Source organism: Tupaia chinensis, unplaced genomic scaffold, assembly GCF_000334495.1.
Source record: "Tupaia chinensis unplaced genomic scaffold, TupChi_1.0 Scaffold000670_1, whole genome shotgun sequence".
NCBI lineage: Eukaryota > Metazoa > Chordata > Mammalia > Scandentia > Tupaiidae > Tupaia > Tupaia belangeri.
In genome coordinates this window covers 476,311-503,565 of record NW_006160192.1, presented here as the reverse complement: position 1 = coordinate 503,565, position 27,255 = coordinate 476,311, and the positions used below count along the sequence as shown (strand labels likewise).

General features: G+C 36.8%; 1 protein-coding gene across 3 annotated transcripts; it reads right to left on the bottom strand.

Annotated features, from left to right (window-relative positions):
* On the bottom strand, nt 1-25,398 carry NMD3 (NMD3 ribosome export adaptor). 3 transcript variants are annotated; one of them, XM_006159957.3, is made up of 16 exons: nt 25,301-25,398; nt 24,709-24,762; nt 22,221-22,355; nt 20,483-20,579; nt 18,081-18,161; nt 16,803-16,931; nt 16,162-16,252; nt 13,119-13,197; nt 12,131-12,227; nt 9,909-10,026; nt 8,164-8,309; nt 5,732-5,844; nt 4,872-4,944; nt 4,246-4,352; nt 2,057-2,127; nt 1-1,362 (listed from the first exon to the last, which is right to left on the bottom strand). In XM_006159957.3, exons 2-16 carry the CDS (start codon nt 24,750-24,752, stop codon nt 1,232-1,234), a joined length of 1,512 nt encoding a protein of 503 aa, XP_006160019.1. In that variant the 5' UTR covers nt 24,753-24,762; nt 25,301-25,398; the 3' UTR covers nt 1-1,231. The 3 variants fall into 3 exon arrangements, with proteins under 3 accessions (XP_006160019.1, XP_006160021.1, XP_014447666.1); XM_006159959.3 differs by lacking the exons at nt 24,709-24,762; nt 25,301-25,398 and having other exon boundaries at nt 20,483-20,617; nt 22,221-22,349; XM_014592180.2 differs by lacking the exons at nt 20,483-20,579; nt 24,709-24,762; nt 25,301-25,398 and having other exon boundaries at nt 22,221-22,349.
* Between the last annotated feature and the right edge of the window lie 1,857 nt (nt 25,399-27,255).

The following is a 27,255-nucleotide window of genomic DNA, read 5'->3' as shown; positions in this document are numbered from 1 at the left end:
GAAAGTTCAGACCTTTATTAATAAACTCAAAATTGGGGAGTCCAATCTTAAAAAAGGGAAAATGTTTCATTCAGCACTTTCTCTGTCTCTTTTAGAGGCTACAGAAAACTTATGAATTAGCATCTCCTTCTGGAATAGTTACCAAGTCTAATCTTGCTTACAGAAAAAAGATCTTAATGCTTTGTTCTCAGAACGCTTTAAAATGCAAGACCACTGAATGTGCTCTAATTCATCTGATCTTGGAAGAGAACAAGGGTTAGACTTCCTTAGTACTTGAATGGGAGACTGCATGAGAACAGTAGGTGCTACAGGTTTTAAAATGAATAAATAAATAAAACCCAAACCCAGGTTCTTCTTTTAAGGATGTAAAAAGCATTTCTTATTCAAGCCTGATTCAGTTTTATACAACATGTACCTCATTTTTATTAGTTCATCTACATGCCAGAATCTAGTATTTATTCTTTTTGATGGTGATATGTTCAATGACAGAAAGTTATACAGAGAGAATTCCTTCCTTCTCAATCTATAAAGCAAAATTTTCAAAGTAAAATCCCTATTGTGAAAGGAAGACATTTTTATGACATATGTAGCTAACTGTCCTGAACTGTAGTACAGGCAAAGTAGCAAAAGAACCTTTAAGTAACTAATCTATGTTTGTTACATATCTATAAATATTTTAAATATATTTCTCTTTATGGTAACACCCAGTTTAAACAGTTTGGGAGGATATTAATTTTACAAAGTAATAAAAACTATTAACTTTCCCCCTGAATGTCCAGTGGTGAGGCAAGCTCCCATTTTCTAACCTCAAGGACTTAAAAATAGCTCTTCATATTATCTTTTACTCAATCAATTAACATGAAAAGAATGTAAAAGCTTGTTTTATGCTTGAAGTTAATATTCAAGTTATCACAACTTGAGATTTTTAAATCCAGCCCTATAGTATATAAAAATACTAGTGTCACAGAAAAAAGCAAGTGATAAAATTTATATATTAAATGGCCTAAATATCAGCAATAATTACATTCTCTGCAAACTTTTATTATTTACAATTTCAAAGCCATCATCTTTCTCACTGCTTTGAGTGAGCAATCGAAAATCATATTCATTCGTGTTTAAAACTAAATTTCTCCTCTTGCAGTATGGAGGCATAGATGGAACAGATGTAAAGGTTGTTTTGTCCAACTTCCTGAGCTCAAGGACAGAAACAGGCTACAACAACATGACCTCGTTATGTCATCATTGATGCACCTTCTTCACCGGTGGCATCCTGGGAAATATGAAGGTCTTCCAGCATCTCAGCCAGACTAATTCGGGGTGCTCCTTCATCATCTGTATCACTCTCCACAGGAATAGATGAATCTAAAAGGAAAAAACAAATATATATATACACATACGGAGAAATTAAAAAATCATAAATATGAAAATATACAAATACCTGTCCCTCATGTCACTATTATTATTTAACTATGCTGCATCAGAAGTTTTTCTATCTTATGTTGAATAAGCATTTAAAATATCATTGGATGAGCTGAATAAATGCATGAATACATTTCTGCCAGTAGTGATCAGCAATTTGAAGGATCATGCAAGGATGCAAATGATACAACATACTCAACAGCTTTTAATAAGTTTCACTATACTGCAAGTGTGAGGTTTTTTTGTTTTTTGTTTTTTGTTTTAAGAAGAATTTTTTGCTATAAGGTGCATGCACTCACTGGAGAGACAGAGACAGAAAGCAAAAAATCACCCCTTCTCCTCCATTCTCCTCTCGGGATCTTGGGCACGCACGCACATGTGCCCGGTGTGAGTTTTAAGTCACTGGGTCTGAGACTCAAATCACAGTCAACTATGTGGGAGTCCAGCGACATATCCATTACACCATACGTGGTCCCTGCAGGTGTGCTTTTTAAAAGTTTTACTACAGTGATTTAAAAACTAAACACAGAAAGTAATTTATGAGAATCAACATTTACGATACCAAATACTCATACTCAATACTATATTTACAGATCAAACGTAAGATTTAAACCAAACACTCCCCTTTAACACTAACCTCTGTAAATGTTGACATTTTTTCTAATGGCCTCATCTTCTTCAAGATCTTCCAGGAAATCTTGGTATTGCCTATAAGATTTTTAAAAAGTTAATATTTCATCTTCACAAAGAAAGTGTTTTCTTCATTTTCACCTTTATAAGATAAATGTGCTCCAAGAACGAAATCGTAAACAAGGTTATATATAGATAACAAATACTGACAAGCTTAAAAAATCTTTCAAAATTCCATGATAAAAAAAGCAGTTGAATATAAGGTGACATTAAATATAAGGCATTAAGAAGACCCTTCCTACTCTATAGCTCCCCCCTCAAGTCTAATGGCCAAGCTGAAATACATACACTTTTTTAAAGAATTATTTATTTCATTTATTCATTTATTTATCTTAATTTGACCAGAGAAAGAGAGACACACAGAGAGAAGGAAAGTGAGAAAGCAAGCCACCAAGTCCAGGATTCAAACTGTGACAGGCCATGTGGTAATGTCCAGTGCCTTAACCACCACACCACCTGCTGGCTGCATATCTACACTTTTAAGACTACATATGAAAAAGTCAAATATGTACTTAAAATATCTTATTTAACATGATAAATATTCATACTTATTTTAAATTATCTTTTTTTAAAGAGAGACTTTTGCTATATGACGTATGTGCTTACCAGAGACAGAGACAGAAAGATATAAAGTGAGAAAACATATCTTAGAGGGGATGACCATGTCACAACACCTTATCTATTCTTCTCTTGAGATTTTGGGCATGCATGCATACGTGCCCAGCATGAATTTCAGGCTGCCAGCTGGGGACAAATCATGGTAAGCCATGTGGGAGTCCGGCACCTTAATCACTATGCCACCTGCCGGCCCCTTAAATTATTTTAGGACATTGTATTTGAGAAATATGGGAGACCAGCAGTTGGCGTAATGGCTGTCACTGGATTCCCATGTAGTCGACCACGGTTTGAGTCCCGGACCCGGTGGTTTAAACTCATGTCGGGTGCGTGTATGTGCGTGCCCGCCCAAGATCCCAAGAGGAGAATGGAGAAGGGATTGCAGCATAGCCATCCCACCTGGGGGGTGATTTCTCACTTTCTGTCTCTCTGTCTGACTGGCCAGCACATGCGACCTCTAGCAAAAACCTCTCCAAAAAAGGAAAAAAAAAAAAAAAAGAAATATGGCTGTTTCCCACTCACATTTAATGAAACAATTTATATAATCTTCATTATTTTAGACATCAGTGTCTTCACCATCATTAAAGTCACTTTTGAATCATCCAGTGAACTTTGGAATTATTTGTCTTTATTCATCATAGAAGATAGAAAGAACAGGAGGACTACCCTTCACAGGGTCTGGTCAGTCATGCCATGATCCCCTTTCTTCCACCCTCTAGCCCACTGGCTCCTGGGCCCTGATATGCATGCCCAATGTGTTTCATGCCAATCAGGCTCAGGATTTGAACCACAGTCACCATGTGTGGTCAGGCTTCTCATGAATGCACATGACTGCTGCACCACGAAACCAGCCCTCCAATAAAACATTATCATATTTCTGCTTAAGTTGCACATATTGACATCAATATAGAGTTATTTGACATCAATGAGCTACTTTCTTTTTATCAAGTCATAAGTACTCACCTATAATTTGTGATATCCATAATATTACTACTTATTATGTTTTAACTTTTTATTAAACATGTTAACATTACATATTCATAACCTTTTTTCTTTTTTAAAATTTTGCTATAAGGTATATGTATTCCCTAGAGAGATACAGACCAAGAGAAGAGAAAGTGAGATAGCACCCCCAAGTGGAGATAGCACCACCACAATTTCTTCTCCTCCATTCTCCTCTTGAGATTTTAGGCACACATGCCTGGCTTATTTTTCAAGCTGCAGAATATGGAACTCAAACCATGCAGTCAGCCATGTGGGACCCAGTCACTGGCTAGCTCAACATTCATAACATTTTAATGAACTATTTATGTTAATAATGCAATTGTCAGGTCATAACCCAGGAAAAAACTACTAAATCAATGTCAAAGCATCTTTATACTGATTCCATCATATTGATAAGAATATGAAATAAATATTGACTATAAGGATCAACTGCGTGCTGCTCATTTCTTTATAGCATAAAAAGAATTATCATAGGATTTCCTTTGAGACAACATAAAATTTAAAGAAAAGTAGGACCTTTCATCATCTGTGTCCATGTTTTCCCTGTCTCTCGCGAGCTCTTTCAGTTTCCAGTTTCTGCGACGCTGACGTTTAGTGCGGTCATAGCTCTTCTTGATCAATACCTGTAACAGAAATACTTGCAGTTATTTAAAAATGGAAATAAAATAGTGAGGCTATAAAATCTAACAAAGTTAAAAAATGAAAGGTGATGGGAATTCCAGGGTAGTCACCAAACTGATGATAGTTGTTACATCTCAGGATAAAGGAGTAGAAAGTGAAAGGCAGTGTGTCAAGAGGGTGCTTTAAATTTCTCTCCAAGAAAAAACCTGAATCATTTCTAAATGTTATCATTTTTAGCTGAAAATTTATTTGGCTGTACAGATAGTATCAAATGTTTTGACAGAGAATGGAAATCTGATTTTAAGAGCAATAGCAACAATAAAAAACTTAATAAATCTTGTACACACTCTACAAAGAAAAATGATTTAAAATGAAGGCCTTTGTAATATAGCTTAACTGCAGTTTCAAAGAAACATCTAAATTAGTTTGTTATTTTCAAGTGTGAACTCATGCCTTACCACACAGCTGACATCAATCCTCCTCAAAACAGAAAATAAGGGGGGAAAATAGAGAAGCCTTACCACGTCTGGAACTCTATCTGAATTCATTTTGTTGACGTGCTCATCATTTAAGTTACAGTTGGCCAAATCAAACCTGCAGTGAAAACAATGAAAAGCTTAATAACTATGTACTCTATGAATGCGACCTTTCATTTTATGGGTATCTCCTAAAACCTCCTCTCAAGTGCAAACATTTCATAGACTTCCTACTTTTACAGTGTATCATTTACTGTATAACATACTCCTGCATATCCTGGAAAAGATAAGGCACTCTATCTCTGAGTTTCACATTTATCCATTACTTTACTGTCCTCCTTAGCAAATACGTGCAAAAGAAGCAAAGCAGGTATTTATCAGACTAACTTCAGGATTCAGCTGGATGTTTCCATCTAGTTTATAAACCGAAAAAACAAGAGGAAACTAAAATCCACCTCAATTCTATAATAAAAGTAATTGAAGTTCTAAGAATAAAAGTAATGATTCAGGATCACTGATAAACTTTGTTTCAGAAAGTGCTACTCTACACCTTTACTGACCCTTATATGTGTGGCTGCTTTAAGCAACAGCATAGGCACAAGGAAAAGAACACCTAATCCTCTGAAAAGCTGTAAATATGGATCTAAGCATACAATTTCAGCATTCAATTAATAAAACATTCAAGTGAATGAGTCCTTAAGATGATGGTCAAAATTTAGTAACTATGCGTTTCTGCCTAATCCACAGTTTAATTTAGTTCTCAATAATAAAACAAGTTATAAGGCTCCTAAGGACTCTTAAATCTTTTTGGAATAAACAACTAACATTTTAACTAGCTTTGCTGGCTCCCAAAGAAAATTAACAATGCTAATGGGCAGTTTACAATGCTATAAAATAATACAAACCCCAATACCAGGTCTCCAGGATTTAGAAGATGTCCCAAGTGGGTGCGACAAAAATACTGTTTATCTGTACTCATTTCAGATGTCTTCTGCACCCAGACTTCCCCGAGGGTATGCTTAACAGGAAGAAAAATGTACTCTTCAATAATCTAAACACAACTCAGAAACCATCTCATAGACAAGTTAAATACAATACTGATTTTTGGTTTTCTAATTTTCATTTTAAAAAACCGGAATTGGTTTTATTTCTGTATCTCTTAAACACTGTCAAATTAATGAATCATGAATACAGAAAAAGATTTAAAGGAACTTTACAAAAGTCACTGGTCTTTTTTGTTAAGATTTTAGTCAAGGTTTAGTAGAAAACATTAACAATGTCACCTAAAAATAGACATATAGAATTGGTTCTATGGTCCGGTGGTTAGGGAAGTAGATGCCACTGATGTTTGAACTCCAGACCTAAAGGCTTAAAAATCACTCCTGGCACATACATGGCATGCCCCCAAACCCAATAGAATAAAGAAATGGAGAAGGGATCGCAGTGAGACCACCCCTAATTGGGAGTTGCCTTCTCCCTCCCTCTGTCTCTCTCTGGCAAGCACAAGCTTAACTCTGGCAATTAAAGGGCCAATACAGATTGAGCAAACAAAATAACTGAAAGATAAATCTTAAAGCAAGAAAATAATCTAAACAAAGCCCTTGTTTGACACACAGGATTTTAACAACACAACCAAGAAATCCCAGTAGCATTCCACTAGAGAACCAAAACCTTTACCAGATTAATCTTTTGGATATCTACTAGCTTGAGATTTAACCCTTTTTAAAAACGAAAAAAAAAAAAAAAAAAAAAAAAACTATTTGTTGTAGAAACATCCCAAGTTTGAAATTTTAAACTAGAAAACTATTAACTATTTCAAACATAAGCTTTTACAAGCACTTGTAATTAACATTTCAAACTTCCAGGCCGAATTAAGCATAGCACATGCCAACACCTTTTATTAACAAAGATAAACCAAATAAAGTGAGATCCAGAGCAAAATACCGAGTTCTTGGTGGAATAAAGGATCTTAAAAGTAAAGAGATGAAAGAAAAGAAAAAGCATGAAGCATTAAGTCTCAGATTTTTTTTTCCCAGATGTCAGATTCAAGAAAGAACTTAAAAAGTGAATGATCAGGGGGAGACTATCATATACAACAGAATTCAACTGCTTCTGTTTAGAAGAGACGTATGAACCTGCTCTGGCTTATTGGCTAAGTGTATTTTCTGAAAACCAAAGAAAACTCAGTATCTAGTTTTGTATCTGCCTGAGGGGATGTGGTATTATTCTACATTTATTATAAATGAAATATGCGCTCATAACTATATTAATTTTTAAATTTCAAATGAAATAAATATATAGAAGGTAATACTCTCCAGTTCCATGGACTTTCCCCAAATTATCAGACATTATTTTTGTTTTAAATAACAATTATTACCTCAAAGAAAATGAGCACTCTTAGTACCCAGACTGGAGGTCTCTAAATACTATTTCACACTAAAAGAAATCTGACTTATATCCTTAAAGAAATATTTGATTTCAGATACAGGTTAAAAATTATACAATGTAATTTTAGTATTTTAGAACAACAGATTTTATAATACAATACAAAGATTACTTAATCAATCTAGACAAGAATTAGTGACAAATGATAAAGCCAAAAAAATAAATACATGTTGAGCATCCCTAATCCAAAAACCTGGTATCTGAAATGCTCCAAAAATCTAAACTTTTTTAGTGCCAACATGATATCTTAAGTGGAAAATTGCACATCTGGCCTGATGTGACAGGATGCAGTCAAAACACAGGCACACACACATAATTTATTCAGTGGGAAAAGACCCTCTCAGGCCCTCTAATTTGTGATTGCAGGCAACCACAGACTGTCTATGTAGCTTCTGCTTTCTGATAATTCAATGTACACAAAGGTTGGTCTATACACAAAATTGTTAATTATCTTCAGGCTGTGTGCATAGGGGATAGATGAAACAAAACGAATTTTGTGTTTACACTTGGGTCTCATGACCAAGATACCTTTTATCTCATGTATACTCTTCGTATGAAGAGTAAAAAAAAAATATTTAGAGATAAGCACCATAAATCAGCAAGACCCATCACAATAATATAAATCCAGTATAATCATCTTTATTTATTCTGAATACCGTGTGTGCACAATCAAGTACAAATTTATACACAAAATATTTAAGTCTTGTATGATTATGAATGCTTTTGTGTAGTGAATGCTAACCAACTGTGGGAAAGACAAAGACGGAGAAAGGGGATTCCCAAGACTTACAAAGACTAAGGAGATTCCCCATGCTGGAGAACTGGGCATGACTAGGAGCAGATGTTAAGCACAGGTCATTAAGTGAAGAGTGCTGGTATATCACTTACTCACCTTTTTGGATATCATCCCAGCACCTGCACTGCGTTTTAGGTTTTGGACTATACTGCATTCCATCACAATAAACTCCTCCAGCTGTTTGGGGTGGCATAAACTATTGAAAGGGTGACTCCAGAAAGTGCTCCCATCAATATCTGCAACTAAGAGAAAGCACAGAACACTAAAGAACAAGAGAACCAATGTGTTTCAAAGCATCTTCAAATGTGTCAACTAGGAAGTATCCAGTCAATAGGAGCTACAATGTCAACTCCCTCTAGGAGTCATCATTTATTCCAATAAACCAGTCCCAAACTTCTCACAGTATAAAATACCAGCTGTCAAACGTATCTTCGGTAGTTATAAACAGAACTAAGTATCTTTAAAATAAAATCAGATCCGATCAGTTGCATAATTGTTCTATGTGCTGGTATTTTATTTTAAAAGCATATAAATCTTTTTAGCTGCTTTAGTTTATGAGAAATGAAGCCTAATTCTACCTGACAGGAAAAGAATATCCATCTCAATATTTTAAACAGACCTGTAACTGATTAATTCTAATCGATAAGGACCATGAGTATTTTCTAGAAAATATCAAAATAAACTCTACTTTTATGAAAGAAAATGTGTATTAGAGGAAATATATAAAAAATATCAAGGGACCAGCAGTTAGCGTAATGGCTATGTTGCTGGACTCCCACATAGTTGACCGCGGTTGGAGTCCTGGACCCGGTGGCTTAAACTCACACCAGGCGCGTGTGTGTGCATGCCCAAGATCCCAAGAAGAGAATGGATTGCGGCGTGGCCATCCCCCCTGGGGGGTGATTTCTCGTGTTCTATCTCTCTGTCTCTGTCTGTCTGGCGAGCGCACACACCCTATAGCAAAAACCTCTCCAAAATAAATAAATAAATAAATAAATAAATAAAATTTTAAAAAGAAAAAATAATTAGAAGTTATAGGTCCAGCATGTGGCACAGTGGTTAAGGGCATTGGACTCCCATATGGATGACTGCAGTTCGAGTCCCAGACCGGGCAGCTTGCTTTCTCACCTTCTTTCTTTCTCTCTCTCTGTCCCTCTGGTCAAATTAAAACATAAATGAATACATACAGTTAAGTAAAGTAATTAAAAAAAAAAATTAGAACATACAGCCAAATATTGAGATATCTATCAGTACGTGGTGTTCTTTAAAAAATAATCTTTATAAAGAGAATATTAGGGGCCGGCAGGTGGCTTGGTGGTTAAGGGTGCTAGACTCCTACATGGCCAAATGCAGTTTGAGTCCTGGAACCGGCAGCTTGCTTTCTCTCTCTCCCTCCTTCCCTCTCTCTCTGTCTTCTGGTCAAATTAAAATAAATGAATGGGTGAATAAATAAAGTTAAATAATTTTAAAAAGAGAATATTAAAAATAATCTATAATAATAATCACATTAGCTGAAATACATATCCAAATAGTGTTCCAGTGGATTGTGAGGTCAAATGTTTCAATATTGCCAGTTAAGTAGTTACAAAATTAATTTCAGTAAAAATTACTATACCTGGTCAATTCATAACAAGTTCACAAATCTCCTCAATACAAAAATACAAGAATAACTAGTCAAAAGCTTTATAATTATGATGTTTTGTAGGTATGAAACAATAGTACACATCTTAATTAGCATTCTAAAACAAATACTGAGAATGCTTGATGAAATTCACAATAACAATTATTACTACTTGCCATAATGAACAAAGCTGTCAAGGCAAATAGTTTCCGAAAGTTACCTTGTAGGGTGTTTGGGTCTATCAGATGGATGGCACTTGTTACCCGAATACACACACAGATCTGGTTCATATTTCCCAGGCTTTGAGCCAGTTTTGGAGACAGACAGACAACATTATCCTAGACATAAGAACAGACATTTAGAATGAAGCACATCCTAAATGAATCTTCAGTAGCGCTCATCAGTGTAAGTCCAATTCAACTGTACTAGTGTAGCCAAATGTTATTTTTAATCCTACATATCAACAAGCATCCTAAAGAGATGAATCAGGACTTAAAAAATAAGCTATATTTTCTTAAGACAAGTATATGTGCCTTAAGAAAAATGCTTTAAAAAACTTCCAAGGCCTATTCATCAAGCTATTATGAATTTATCTGTTATCTTAATCCAGTGTACACTCCCACAAAGTATTATGGATATCAGGAGGAGAGTGAATCACTTGTGACTTCTTTTAATATTCATGAAAAACAAAAATACCATGTTTCTCTTGCACGGCTACATGTACCAATATGTAATTAAGGATTTCACTATCCAAACATCTATGTGTACAATGGGAGATATTAACCAGAAATATAATTATTTGTTTTTAATATCTAATAAAATCTAAAAAGGATCTGGATTATAGTTTAAGCTATATCTAGTTATAATCATAGGCTCTTCCTTTGAAGGAACTTTCTGTACATAATGCCTCCTAATCCAGACCTTGGTTTTTAACTCAAGTGTTTCCAAAGATAAACGAAAATACCTCTTTACTCAAAGCAATTAATACACAGGCTTAAATATACCCTCTAATTAAATTTCTATTTCGCAGGCTTTGTGCCAGAAAAATGTTCACCTGGGACCAGTAGTTAGTATAATTGCTAGGTCGCTGAACTCCCATGTAGTCAACCGCGGTTTGATTCCCAGACCCAGTGACTTAAACTCACGCCGGGCACATGTGCGTGCATGCCCAAGATCTCGAGAGGAGAATGGAGGAGAAGGGATTGTGGCATGGCCATCCCCAATAGGGGGTGATTTCTCACTTTCTGTCTCTCTGTCTCTCTCTGTCTTTCTGGCGAGTGCACACGCCCTATAGCAAAAACCTCTCCAGAAAAAAAAAGAAAAATGTTCACCATTTTAAGCCAGGAGTCGGCAAAATGTGACCCTCAATACAAATCTGGCTTACTGCCTGTTTTTGTTCATAGTTTTACTGGACCACAACCCTGGCCATTCCTTTATATATTACCCATGGCTACTCCTGCACAATAGCAGAGCTGAGCAGTTATGAAAGACACTGCAAAAACCAAAAGCTAAAAATATTTACACACTGGCCCTCTATGGACCCTGTTTCAAGCTACCATTCCATCCCTACACTACATTATAAATCAGCAATAACAGGCATACAGATGTAGAGTCACAGATCTGGGTGCATGTTCTGGCTTCATTATTCTATGGTTTATGAAACCTTACACAAGTTATCTAACCTCCCTAAGATTAAATTTCCTCATCTTCAAAATGATATGGTTATTATGAGCTATTATGAGATGTGACCCAGATAAAAGATACTAAGGTATGTAGATATTAACTTTAAATATAGGATGTTCATAATAATTTATAGCAATTACCATTACCAGTGATTTAACATCAACATGGTAGAGAACTGTAGGTACATAATCTTTAATACGAAACCTTCTGTATAGTATCTACTATGTAACAACTCAATAATGACTTCTTGAATTTTAATTCATTTATATTTTTGAAGCGGGGTATTATCTTGCTAAAATTAGATGAAATGCTAAATCTACGTTTAAAATATTTTATTCAGGTTATTTTTTAAATAAAAACAATCTAAGAACTCATTACAATAAGATTATTTTAAAAATGCCAAAATCTGTTTGCACATATTCCACACAATGGTTCACTAATATTTATTTCGATGACATTTCTTGTATTCAACGTTTCATGAAACCATCTTATGTCCACTAGGATCACAAATTTTAAGAAATAAGGGCTTTAAAAAACTGCAACCAATCTTTCCATCTTAATACACCAAAATTAAAGGCATGTCAATTTATAATTATAAGCATGGTTAGTTTTTTCATCTTTTAACATGGCTGAATATGTCAGAAACCATTTAAGAAAATTATTCTAAATATTTAGTCAACTCCAGGACACCAGAAGCTACATATTACTCAATCAATTTCTTATAGTCTTTTATAGATATGGATTAATTGAAAAAAGTACCTTGCATATTGGGACAATTTCCACAGAAAAAGTGCTTTTGTAATTGTATGTGTTACTATGAATATCCTGAGAGATCAGTCTTTGTGATGCTTTGTATCTATTAAGAAAAAAGTTGACAGTAATATAAAGATCCTTACTTGTATTGACTCAGGAACATCAATTTTCATTAAATTAAATCAAGAGCTAAACAGCATTCTGATGCCTGCTAATATAAAGCCTAACTTCACCCAATCCCATTTCAAAACCACACCAGTGTGACTACACCCTACCTTTTTCAAGCTTATCTACCAAATATCTCTAAATATGCCCTTGGCTCAGATCAATCTACTCTCTATACTGTATCCATTAAAAACCACACTAAGACCGGCCCCATAGCCTAGTGGTTAAAGGAGCCAGATCCCACATAGACACCTATGCAGTTCAAATCGCAGACCAAGGACACTTGAAAATTCCAAGGGGATAGAGAAATGGAGAAGGGACTGCCACATGATCATGCCCTTCTGGGGGGTGCTTTCTGTCTCGTTTTCTCTCTGTCACTACAGTGAGGACACGTACCCTCTGGCAAAAAAGGGGTGAAAAGCCACATGAAATCCTTGTTTAAACTCATCTCACCTCTCAATATAAATTCCACCTACAAAAATTTCCCCCATCTTTAGCATGTAAGTCTACCCACTCCATGAAGCTTTTCCCTAAGACTCCTACCCTATTGCCTTTCTCTTGTCATTTCAATACATTTAGTATGATTCAGCACTATAGCAATCACAAGGTGAGCTCTGGCTAGCCAGTCTTACATGCCAGTCTTACATGCTTTTTGGCTAATACTTCCCTTAAAGTTGCTAACCCAATAAATGCTCCTGTTTGTGTAAATATTCCTACTACAATTTTAAATATTTTAACATAAGAAAAAGTTTGTAAGCCTGAAGAATAGATATGACCTACACACACTCCCAGGTCTTTGACTTCAGTTAGATTCAGATTCAGAACATACCTACAAGGCACTGTACACTGAAGAAATTCCACCATCTTCTGAGCATGTTGTTTTGAGGAATAATAGAAATCCAGACCATCTTAAAAAAAAAAAAAAAGCCACATGAAAATAATTCTGGAAAGTTAGATTTTCCTCTAACATGACTATATTACAAATTAAACCCATACTAAACAAAATCAAATTATTAGAAAATATTAAAAATATTATATATTTTAACCACTACAAACTAGGCGAATCACTTAAGACTTGTTTGCAAAAGGACAGTAAAAATAAATCAAATAATTGCTAAGAAAATGAAATCTGTTATATTTATTTCAGACAAAATAAAATTCAAGGAATAGAGAAAAACAAAAAATGAACAAGGATATTTTCTATAAGAACTGGAATGAGCTACCAAGAAGATAGCAGGTATGCATCTAATTGAGAAGGAAAGGAAAATAAGAAATTAAAAATGTTAAACCAGCCCCATAATGTACACAGAAAGCCAGATCCCGCATGCCCAAATACCGGTCGAATCTCAACCCTAGCAGCTTGAAAAACACACTACATGCTTGCCTGTCCAGGATCCTAACAAGATAGAAAAATAGAGGAAAAGCAACCGTATAAAGATATTTATTACAATGCTATTTGAAGCAGCAAAAAACAGAACTTATAAGACCACCAATAAAGGAGTAAGTAAATTAAAATACACATTAATGGATACCACACGGCAATTAAAAATAATGATAAAGAACTATATGCACTGTTGTGGAGATGTCCAAATCTCCTTCTGCATTCTTCTGATTGCTCAGATTTAACTTCAAAAAATAAGAAAAAATGTTGGGAACCAGCAGTTAGCGTAATGGCTATGTCGCTGGACTCCCACGAAGTTGACCGCGGTTCGCGTCCCAGACCCGGTGGCTTAAAACTCACGCCGGGCGCATATGCATGCGTGCCCAAGATCCCAAGAGGAGAATGGAGGAGAAGGGATTGCGACGTGACTATCCCCCCAGGGGGTGATTTATCACTTTCTGTTTCTATGTCTCTCTGTCTGTCTGGCGAGCACATGCGCCCTAGGAAAAACCCCCAAAAAAAAAAAAAAAAAAAACAACAGTTACTCTCATGTCATGTAATAAAAAGGGGAGAGTCTTAGAAAACCATAGATAGAGAATCGCCATCTTGGAGCTAGAGAGCTTCAGGAAGCTCCACAAAAAAAAAAAAAAAAAAAAAAAGAAAAAGAAAAAAATGTATAATCCATCAGATGACCAGAAATTACCACAGAAGTACAAGAAATATGAGAAACCAAGAAAATCTCTCTCCTCCAATAGAAAAGAATAACTTTTCTTCCTCCACAAAGAATACAATGGAACTCATGGATATGTCAGATAAAGCATTTAAAATTTCATAGTGACAAAGCTAACAGAGTTGCAAGAGAATAGAGATGATGAACTCGAGATGATTCAAGAGAAAATACACACCGAGTTCCAGGAGGTAAGGAAGTTATTGCATGATCTGAAATGAGATGAAGGCTGTAATACAGGAAATCAAAACTTCCGTTGAAAATAGCAAAAGCAGATTACGCAGAAGATCTAATCTCAGATGTAGAAGATAGAATCTCTAACCTAGAGAAATTCACCAAAAAAAGACCAAGAAAATAACAACAAAAAAAGAGAATAACATAAGAGTAATACTAGATACCATTAAACACCCAAACATCTGGATCATTGGTATCCCAGAAGGTGAAGAAACTAATAAGGGCATTGATAATCTAGTCCATGAAATCTTGGAAGAAAACTTTCCAAACCTAGAGAGACACTCAAATATCCAGATCAAAAAATACAAAGGAGCCCCCGACAGAATCAACCCAAGATGATCTTCCCCAAGGCACATCATAGCTGGATTACCAAAACCACAGAGACAAGATACTACATTTGGCAAGAAACATCAAGTTACTTTCAAAGGATATCCCATTAAGGCTAACATTGGACCTCTAACTGGAAACAATGCAAGCAAAGAATGGGAAAATATATTCAAAGTGTTAAGTGAAAAACAATTTCAAACAAGAACACTACACCCAGCAAGATTATCCTTCATATGGGAAAAAAAGATAAAAACGTTCTCAGATAAACAAAATCTGAAAGAATTTACCAACACCAGACTAGCTTGCCAGTCCTATACCAGGAAAACTGAAGTTGAATACACAATAATAAGAGTACAAAAAACAACCAAAAGAATGGCCAGCTTAATGGTAGGGACAAGTCCAGAGTTGAATGTTAACTTCCAGAGTTTAAATGGATAGATCAGACCATAGTACCACTGTAAATTCAATAGAAGAGAGATTAATTTATGTGAGTCTGAACTGGTGAAATAGAATATTTAAATTTAGACTAAAACATTACTGATTTTCTTCAATGCTTTGATTTCCATATTTAAATTTTTAAAAAGAAGTTGCAAATAAACAAGAGTCATTTAATTCAAACCAAGAATGACAGCTCCATGGTGCAGCAGAAATGTGCTACTCAAGAAAAGCTGGATCCCACCTGGCAACCCCCATTCCAATAGCTGGCCCAATCAATCTGAAAACACTTCAGGCATGTGTAAAAATACCCAAGATCTATAGGCTACAGGACTGAAGGAAGGTTACGATGTGATCAGACCCTGCTGAGTGTGCTCCTCTCTCTCTTGCAATATGCATGCACATAAACTCTTATCACAAATAAAGAAAAAAAATTTTTTTAATAAAAATGAATCAAACCAACAATTCTCAGGGGGAAAAAAAAAAGATTAATTCCTCCAGATGGAAGAACAGTTGGTAAACCTGAAATTCTTTTAGTTTGAAAGTGATTGCCAAATGTATCCTGTATCCAAGTCCTTTGCTATCAAAAAATCCCATGCAAGGTAATTTCTAACATGGTAATGAACTATATATTATAGTTGGTCCTCCATATATGTGGTTCCTGCATCCGCAAATCCAAACAATCATGTCTCCATGTCTACTGGCAAAAAACAAAAAACAAAAAACAAAAAAACTTGACATCATTTCAAATTTTCAATTTTAACTCACCATGAATCTCTTTGATCCGAAGTGTATTCTGATGCATTCCATATTTCAGAATCAACTGTTCCAGATAGTAGAAAGTTTTTTTGTGCAAAGTCTAAATACAAATACATTACCAGACAAATTAAATACCCCACAAAAGTCATTTATAGGTATAGCACACATACATCACAGTTATAACACATTAAAATTTCAAACAAAAACAATCTTTAAAGATTATCTAAAGGGTCAGCAAATAGCGTGGTGATTAAGATCACATAGCCACCAACCATGGTTGGAGTCTTGGACCCAGTGGCTAGAAGATTATGCTGGGTGTATGTGCGTACATGCCCAAAATCCCAAAAGGAGAATGGAGAAGGGACTGTGGTGTGGCCCTCCTCCCTCGAGGGTGATTTCTTACTTTCATTCTCGCTGTCTCTCTGTCTCTCTCTGAAGAATGCGCACACGTTATGAAACATTCACACACACACACACACCCCAAAAAAGGATTATCTAAAATGTTAGATCTATTTCCAAAGATGAGTGCTCTGGAGACTTAAGACTATATCCCTGGTGCCAGAGGAACTTGAAAAGAATTAAGTTGTACTAGCTGTTTATAACTGACAAAAATGAGATATAAGATAGAGGGTTCATCTTTCTCTCATTACCTTTTGCCTGACTTGAATCACAGCCTTCCAGAAATCCTTAGCTTCTACTCTATGACAATCTCCACACATTTGGGACTGAACGACATAATCCACCACAAACACTTGCTGAAGTATGGCACCATTCATCACCTGATAAAGAAAATAATACTTCTTCATTCTTTCAGTTCTATTTAATAACAACGTTTTTTTCTTAAGAATGCTTTAATTTAAAATTTTTTCCCATGAACACTCTGAGGGTACCAGTCAAATTTAAAGTCAAAAGAGTAAGTCACACTATTTCAAAAAAGATACACAGGTTTAATTCCTAGTATTTACATATTCTCATTACAAATTTATGTTTACATGAAGTGGTCATGAGGATATTCTTTCAAATATTTATACACATGTGTGCATGCACACACATGTGTCTATATAAATGCAGGGACATTAAACAGTCCATTAAGAAAATGGAATTGGGGACCAGCAGTTAGCGTAATGGCTATGTCACTGGACTCCCACGTAGTCGACCATGGTTCAAGTCCCGGACCCGGTGGCTTAAACTCACACCGGGCGCATGTGCCCAAGATCTCAAGAGGAGAATGGAGGAGAAGGGATCGCGGTGTGGCCATCCCCCCTGGGGGATGATTTCTCGCTTTCTGTCTCTCTGTCTCTCTCTGTCTTTCTGGCAAGCGCACGTGCCCTATAGCAAAAACCTCTCCAAAAAAAGAAAAAAAAAAAAAGGAATTGAAGTACATGTCTATTTTGATGCAAAAAAATTTTAAAACCATCCTTAGTTTTTGAATAATACCCATTTTCCACAAGCTTTTTGAAGACCTCCCTTGAGATACACAGAATCTATCTTTAGAAGGAAAAAATAAGAAAAAAAAACCTCAAAAAAAATTTCCCAATGTAATGGTTTTAATACCAGAAATCACATGGGAAGCTTTGGCTTTTTAAATATATAGACTCCTGGGCCTTGCTTCCAGAGATTTTGATTCAGTTACTGAGAGTCATTACGATTATCAGCCATGTCAGAAAATCACTGCCTTAGCCCATGTTTTTACTTCAATCTTTTTTCTAATAAAAGTAACATGGAAAAGATTAGTTAGTGCATTAACCATGAGCAATAGTTGTTCTTACAAGTGACCTAATCATCTGATGATCAAAAGAAAACAAAGGGCTGAAATTAACTATGCAACCTTTTCTTTTTAAGCTATTCAAGACATAAAATAACTTAACACTAAGCCCTCATTCTCAATACCAAAATTTTTACCATAATGAAAATTACATATGGCTTACCTCTTTCTGAATAGTCAGTTTAACTTTAAGTCTCTTAGAGTGGGGTTCAGTCCACACAAAGCCAGCATCCACAAGCCGTACCTTCAATAAAACACAAAGAAACGTAATTCCTCACTTTAAAAAAAAAGAATGACTCATTAAGATACAGATTTCATAAGATGCTTAAGGAATCTGTGATTAACATCACTACACACAATCACTACAAAGGAAGATCTGTAATCACAGATATGGCAACAATAGCAGAAAATAAAAGGACAATCGAATGACTAATATTAATGCAACTGATGAATTCAAGTAAAAATTAAACAATTTGCATAAGAAAAAAACGTTTTTCACTAAAAAAAGGATATTGGGTTTTGCCTGGAAATTATGCTTTTTAGAGGATAGCAAAGACCTGATGGCCTCACTATCTGGTAGAAACTCATTAACAAGTTTCCCCTTGGATTATTCTCTCTATATTAAGAATGGTTTCTTTCATTTTTTTTTTTTTTTTTTAAATTTTGGCCATAGGGCCTATGCATTTGCAAGAGAGAAAGAAAGAGAAAAGGAAAGTGAGAAAGCACCCCCATGGGGAATGGTTACATCATCATGCCATAATCCCTTCTCCTCCATTTCCCCTTTTTGAGATTTTGGGCACATGCACACACATGCCTGGTGTGTTTCTCAAGCCCTCTGGTCCAGGACTCTAATCACAATGGGCCATTAACAATCTGGCTCCTTAATCACCATGGCACAGGCTGGCCCAAGACTGTGGCTTTTTTCTTTTAAGGGCAGACATTCATTAGAAAAAGTTTAGTAAACTCTGAATACTAAACCCACTACTATAATCCACTGCTAAATCAGCAGCATCTGAAGAGGCAAAAAAAAAAAAAAAATTGCTTTTATGTGAAGAGCTGAATATAACTCAATATGGACAGTACTACCAAAATGCAGTTGTTGAGCCACTGTAACAGGATTAAGAGGGTGAACACTTAATCTGTTGTTCTCCATGGAAGGTAAGCTCCCTAAGACAGGACTGTGTGTCTTTTATTCACTGCCTATCCCAACAACAAAAGCAGTTTGACAAGAGCTTCTAGTTAATGAAAATCTGCTGAATAAACTAACGAATTATTAAGACTAACTAGACCTTTGACAAAAACCTGACATATAAAAGCAAAAGAAAAACAAGATACACAAAAAATTACTCCAGACACAAATAAACAAATCAGGGAACAGAAGAAAACTTAAAAAACAAAAATCCCATTATCGAAAGCTTCAGAAAAATGACAGGGCAGAATGTATCAAAAAAGACTCTGAAACAAAAATATTTCTGCTGGAGAAAGCAAATCAATAGGAAGAACTAGAAAATAAAGTAAAAATAATCACTAAGAACACACAGGGAAAAAAAAGAGAAAAAGATTAAAAAAAATAAAAATATATGAAGGCAAAAGACAAAGTTTTAAGCCAACAGGGTCAATGTTTGATTAGCAAAAACTCTGGGGAGGGGGGAGTTGGGGCAGAATAAAGGGAGAAATTCCAAAGAACTATTACATGAAATTTTATCAGAGCTCAAAGAAAAATCAGAAAAGCCTTCAAACTTAAGAGTCCATTTCAATTAAAAAACAAACAGTGGAAATAAGTGATAAAGTTTAACACAAAAAAATTTTCAAGTATTATGTAACGAAGTAAACTAGAGGCCTAGCCTGGCGACACAGTCAGTAGCAAACTGAACTGCAGTGCTGGAAGTCACGTGGCTAACCATGATTTCAGATTCCTGGGTTGGCCTGTAAAATATTGGGCAAGGCTATGTGTCTAGGATCCTAAAGAGCTAGAGGGCTGTGGCACGGGATCACAGGGTGGCCAGAACCTGTCAAGACTCTCTCTCTCTCTCTCTCTCTCTCTCTCTCTCTCATGCATGCATGTGGGCTCTATCACGAATAGAAATTAAATAAACTTTAAAAAAAAAAAAAAGTGAACAAGACTCTAAACAAACTGTACTTGTTTTTTGGAAACATTTATGTACTTTCGGTGGTAGGCACAAACATTTTCTTTCCAAAATAATGAAAATAAAAAGAAACTAAATAGCATAGCTCTAAATTATATAATTTCCTAAATTATGTTTACCAATGGTTTCATACAAAGATTTTCAGGGGAAAAGCTCAATAAATGGATAAGGTTCTCAATGAATGTATGAGGAAGAAATTATTTTATAAGTCTTTTAAAGGAAAAAAGTTTTCATTTTCTATAGAAAGAATATATTGAACAACAAAAAATGAAAACAGCATTTGTGGCAGGGTGCTACTGGTAACAATGGAAATATTTAACAGTTACTTTCGAAAAACCTTCTCATACAAGGATTTTCTGAAAATGAGAACCTCAAGGAAATCATACCTGTGAACACTCATTTTAGCTGTTTCACCTACCTTACTCAGAGGGGCTTTGATTTTTTTCAAACACAAAGCAAGAAGTTCTTTGGATTCTAAAGCACATTGTATCCAAGCTCCTGGGGGCTGAAAATATCTAAGGAAGAAAAATAACACGCTGAAGCCTACTCTCTCCTGGAAAAAATAGAGATTTCCATGAAGATATAACTGATTATTAAGCAGACATAACCATGCCCAGGTTAATATGAAGCATTTAACATTTTAATCATTTCAGAAACCTTTCAATTAGACCAGTAGCTTTAGTTTAAAAGGTAAATCCAAACTGAGAAAGCTAATATGAGATAACCTAAGTAGTCTTATTACTTAAATCACAAGGAAAAATTCCAGTGAGGATGATAAAGTGCCCAAGAGTTCCCTGAAGCTATGATCTAAAAAACAGGTTAAGAATCATCTCAAAATGGAATTAAAATGGTCTACTATGTACTTCTAAAATGCTTGCTTGAGGGGACCAGCAGATGGCATAATGGTTCTGTTGCTGAACTCCCACATAGTCAACTGCAGTCTGGGTCCTGGACCTGGCAGCTTAAAACTAAGGTTGGGCGCATGTGCATGCGAGCCCAAAATCCCAAGAGGAGAATGGAGGAGAAGGGACTGCGGCATGGTCACCCCCCGGGGGGGAGGAGGAGTTCTCACTTTCTGTCTCTCTAGCAAGCGCACACACCCCAAAGCAAAAATTTCTCTTGGGGCTAGCAGGTGGCGTGGTGATTAAGGGTGCTGGACTTCTACATGGCCGACTGAGGTTCAAGTCCTGGATTTGGAGGCTTGCTTTCTCATCCCCCCTCTGCCCCATTTCTTTCTAGTCAAATGAATATAAATAAATAAAGTTAAATAAAATAATTCTTTAAAAAAATCATTTCTCGGCAAAATAAATAAATAATGAAATGCTTGAGAACTGTTTATAACTTACAAAGAGTATTATAACTACCTCAATAGACCAGCATTAAATTCAGACTGTTCCTTTACATTTCAAGTCTCTTGGGAAATTTTAAATTACAAAACTTAAGTCTTAAAATCTTAGGTAAAACCTAACTAAATGTTAAGTCCCTTACACATGTATTTTAAGTTCTTTAGCCAAGCCTACCCAGTCAGTACCTAGTACAATGTCTGACAGAGATGCTCTATAAATATTTATTAAACACATTCTTCCAAAAGTGTTATGTGAATGCCTTTCTGACACACTTAAAATTTCAATTTTCACTTTCCTAGGTTCAAGCTTTTAAGCACACTTTTATATCTACTAAAACCCCCTCCTCACACTGAAGAAGAAACTGAGACCTGGAGAGGATAAATGGTCAAGAGTTTCAAAAGCTGATTTGTGAGAAATTTAAGACAAACTAGATCTCTTGATTCTTTGCCCACTTTTCTTCACTCCACCATGTTTTTAATATTTATAATAGATTAAGCTTCACGCTAGCCAAACCTACAAACTGTAAACCCTGAAACAGTACACAAAGTTTCATGTTTATTTACATGTACATGTGTTTTCCTGCGGAGATACAGTTTTTGAATTTTCAAAGGGGTTCATAAACATTCCAACTAGAAAAGCACATCATAAAATTACAAATTCTAAAATCTGTGGCAACACTAACGTCAATAAAATTCAATCTCAATTACATGTGCTTTATTCTATGTATCTTAGTGTAATCTCAGCATATCCCGGTAGCTCTCTTCCTATAAATCTGAGCTTTAAGTAGGGTAAAATAGTACCATACCATACCTCTGACATTGTTTGCAGAAAGAAACTGAGACCTGTTTCGGAATTCCTTGGCTGATGTCTACTTTACTGCGCAAACAAGCCACACAAATATTGGCAGGATTTGGACTAATCGGGACACCACACTCACAGCACAAGCTTGAATAAAGAAAGAACAAATTTTTCAAATTAGATTTACAATTCACTGTCAAATGAGAAAAGCAAAAAAAAAAAAAAAAAAAAAACTACCAAACAAAAACCTTTAAGTTAGGCAATATTATTTCTGCCTTTTTAAAAATGACTTAAAAACCAAGCAGCCTTCAAAAATACAGTAAATATAGAATCATCCTGAAATACTTGGACAAAAAAAAAACAGCTATAATTCTAAAAATTCATAAAAGGTAGCTGATGTCCTAAGGATCCAGACAGTCCTGTCCAACAGATCTTTATGCAATGACAGAAATGTTCTCATCTGTCCAGTCAGGTAGCTACTTGTCACATGTGACAGCTGGGTGACAAGAAGTGACTAGTGCAACTGAGATTTCACTAGTCACTTTTTTCATTTTATACCATTTAAATTTAAACTGGGTGGTCAGGTAAGTTATGACACATTTTTGCATAGAAAAAATAGAAAAACACATCATGACTTTTCTGACAACCTGATATTTATACAGTCAGCAAGGTTTAAACAAATTATTTCTACTAAAAATAAATAGAAATATAGTCATATCACTATACAGGAGATATACTAATGGAGAACACAAAACTTGCACTAAGTTCAATTTCAAATACTTAAATACAATAAAAATATTAAAGTTCTATCTACCAAACCAATACTACCTGCAAAATCAGATACTAAATATATATAGATAGATAGAGGGACCAGCAGTTAGCATAATGGCTATGTCACTGGACTCCCATGTAGTCGACCGCAGTTCGAGTCCTGGACCCAGTGGCTTAAACTCACGCCAGGCGTGTGTGCATGCGTGCCCAAGATCCCGAGAGGAGAATGGAGGAGAAGGGATTGCGGCGTGGCCATCCCCCCTAGGGGGTGATTTCTCGCTTTCTGTCTCTGTCTCTGTCTTTCTGACGAGTGTTCGCGCCCTATGGTAAAAACCTCTTAAAACAAACAAACAACAAAAAAACTATAGATAGATAGATATCCTCTCCCAGACATTTCCTATGCAGACACAAACATCCACATTAATTTTTACCAACAAGTACTTATAATAACTTTCATAAATATAACTGTAATAGCAAATTTAGGGGAAATCTGAAAACCTGTTGTTCATCATCCCTTTTATAAAATAGAAAAAGAGAGTAACAGACAATAATAAGGCCAGGGCAATATTAATGGCAAAAGTCAAAAAGGAAATTCTTTGTTAAGAATATATGTTTGTCTTAGGGCCGGCAGTTAATGTAACTGCTGTCGCTGGACACTGGGGTTCGAGGCCCGGATCCGGTGGCTGAAACACGCTGGGCACGTGTGCATGCGTGCTCAAGATTCCAAGAGGAGAATGGAGGAGAAGGGACTGTGGCGTGGCCATCCCCCCTGAGGGGTGATTTCTCGCTTTCTGTCTCTCTGTCTCTCTCTTTGTGGTGAGCACACGCACCCTATAGCAAAAATCTCTCCAAAAAAAGAAAAAAAAAATATATATATATGTTTGTCTCTCTTTAATTCAACTACAACCTGTATAAATGCTAAGCCTTCAGTCTAGTAATTATGATGCCATATCTGTTGTGGGCACTAGCTCTGGTGCTACACCAAGAATTCAGTTCATTTTCAGGGCCTACAGAAAACTCATAGCTTAGGTAAAGAGAGGCTCATGAGATAAAAAGACTATAGCTCCTACCATCTCTTTCTGATAACCATTTCTGGAAAATGTATCAACCTCTGGACTATACCAACAGTAAAAGATATCTAAATCATTTCTTATAGTAATTACACAGTAATATTCTCAAAAAATCTCACCATTTTTTAAAAAGGCACAGTGACTGCCAAAATATAAACATTTTACTCAGAGCAGAATTCTTTTAACAGGACAGGAAGCATATCACGTTAGTGATTCAGCGACAGGAATATCCTACAGGAATATCCTAACTCCAGGGGTGGGGAGGGCAGAAAATGTTTGCAAACCACTGATGCAAAGCAATGCTGTCCAAAAGAAAAGTTTCAGTAATCTGCCATGTCCCAAATTAGCCCCTAGTCACAGCGGGCTCTTGAGCATCTGAAACATGACAGGGTGACCCAGTATTTAATTTTATTTCATATCATAGAAGTAGCCACTTGCAGCTGGAAAGACATACAGCGACTATTTTAACTCTCACAAACCTTGTAATTAAAAACAAATTTGATTTTCTAAAGATATGAGACTTTTTTTTTCATTTAATGACAAATGAGATTCCTCCCATCCCCAAAAGCTTTCCCCATAAACAAGTTTCAGATTCACTTTAAGATCTTCAAACTTAAGGGGGATAGGGAAGGAAGAGGCCAGACACACAAGCGACTCACATGTGTCCGGGGCTGCGATCAGCGGGTTCTGTCATATACTCCATCGTTGTTTACCTTAATTAAAATAAATGAATGAATTACGAACGGCAGGACTTAAATCATTGGTCTACACTCCTCTTTACACACGTCTCCTTCTGCCTCTCTGAATAGGCAGCAGAGCTTCATATGAAGCAAGAAGGGAGGAAAGCCCCTGCACTTGGAAATTTAGGAAGAAGTCGCTTTAGCACCAGGGCCAGATCATTTCTGAAGTCCCCCACGTGCCCCTCAGGCCGCCAGGCTCTGCCGCCCAGGCCGAGCAATGCCGGAGCCGGGCCCAGGCAGGCCGCACGCCGGGGCTCCCCGCGCCCCACCACCAGAGTCCCTGCCCACACCGGGGACCGCGCCCGGACCCACGCTGACTAGGCCGCCACCGCGCCGGCCGGCCATCCACCGCGACCCGGACTCTCCCCCGGACGCCACCTCCCACGGACCCGGCCCCGTGGCGCACACGCGGCGCACTGAGGACCGAGGCCGGCCGAAGTCCGGGAATGTAGCCCCGCTCCCTCCTCGGGGCCCCCGCGCGCCTCAGTCCGGTCTCGGGACCGGAACATACTTGGCGCCTTCGGGCCAGACCCCGAAACACCTGCAACGAAACCGACCCCGGTGAGCTGGCAACTGCCACCTTAACCGGCTCGGGGGGGAAGAGGGCGGGGACATGGGAAAGGAGGCGGGGACTGGGGCGGGGAGATTGATTGGTGCGGAGAGGCCAGGGGTTAAGGAGGGCCGGAGGGAGCTCTAGGTCGCTCACCGAAGCTGCTAACCTTTGGGTTAACTAACTTCCAGTTTTTCTATGATCAGAGTTCACTCCAAGCCAACCTCATCCGTGTATAAATCTCTTTTTACACGTGCCTACTGGGAGCTTGCTTCTTGATTGAATAATTATTTTACATAAAGGTTATCAGTAAACAATATATTACCCCAAAAAATGTAAACTCTAGTCCATTTTGTTTACATCATATGCCTAGTGCATGCCCAGTCCTAAAGGCTAAAAATGACTTGTGGAACAGATGAAAGAATGAACTATAAGGCAAAATCATCTGTGAAGCAGTTATTTTTAGGTTAATTATTAGAATGTGCTTTCTGATAGTGCACTTTATATTCCTTATTACTTTAGCTCTTGATCTTAGAGTAGCACACACCATGTCTAGTCATTCTTTCTCTGGACATTTCAGATATTTAAAGGGGCACAGCCATTTCTTTGCTGTCTTCTCATTCCAGACTTCAAGGAATAAGCAAGAGTGTGTTTTAATGGACAATCAAAGGCCTCATCACTCACCCATGGGTCTCCCATCCATGCTCCCATTTGCAGACTCCATTTCTTCCTCCTCAAATGCAATTCTGCCTTTGTCACTCTCCCCTGATTTCAATCTTTCAGTGGTCTCTGATCACCTTCAGGATTATTTCAATTCCCACAAATGGAAAGAAGATTCCTCAGGATCTGATTTCCCCCTATCCTGACATACTCCCAAGCACACAGCTATCCAGACCTGCTGACAGGTACGTGCAGGAAATCAGTCTACCTCTGCTTTTGCCTGGGACACGCTGCCTTAAAGATTATATCTCTGTTATAGTTTCCTGTCAGTGTTCTAGCAAATTACCACAAATCTATTTGATTTAAAAACCACAGATTAACCTTACAGTTCTAAAGATCACAAGTCTAAAATGGATTGATAGGGCTCTCAGAGAGAATCCATTTCCTTGCTTTTTCCAGCCTCTTGAGGCTTCTCAGCTTGTGCTCCCAAATCATTCTGCCACCCCATCTGCTTCTCTGACCCTCCTGCCTCCTTCTAACAAGGACACTTGGGACTGCATCAGACTCAGATAATCCAGAATAATCTCATCTCGGGGGGGGGAAAAAAAAATCCTTAATCAACATCTGCAAAGTCTCATTTATATTCAGTCTCAGGAATTAGGGCAAGGACGTCTTTGGGAGCCTGTATTCTGCCCACCACACATCCTGTCGTCCTGACTCTCTCTCTCCCTAAGGACCAGAGGAGCTGGAGGGTCATCCTTTATGTATAGTGCTGTATAACATCTTTACGGGAGCTGTATGCCTCTGTAATAGTGCTTTAAATTGGATCATAAATTTTCCACTCTGTATTCCCTGCAGATTCAAATACCTGCAGAGCAATACATACCTTGTTCTTCTCAGAATCCCCTGTATCTAGCCCAGTGTCTGGCACAGCAGGCCCTACATAGGTGCTGGTAAATTAATCATCTGTTTGCTACCCACAACAATCTAAGGAGGCCTTCTTTTTCTTTTTTTTTTTTTTTTCTTTTTTTTTTTTTTTTTTTTTTTTTTTGTTTTTTTTTCAGACGTCTTAGCCTCTTCTGCTTCTCTGACCCTCCTGCCTCCTTCTAACAAGGACACTTGGGACTGCATCAGACTCAGATAATCCAGAATAATCTCATCTCGGGGGGGAAAAAAAAAATCCTTAATCAACATCTGCAAAGTCTCATTTATATTCAGTCTCAGGAATTAGGGCAAGGACGTCTTTGGGAGCCTGT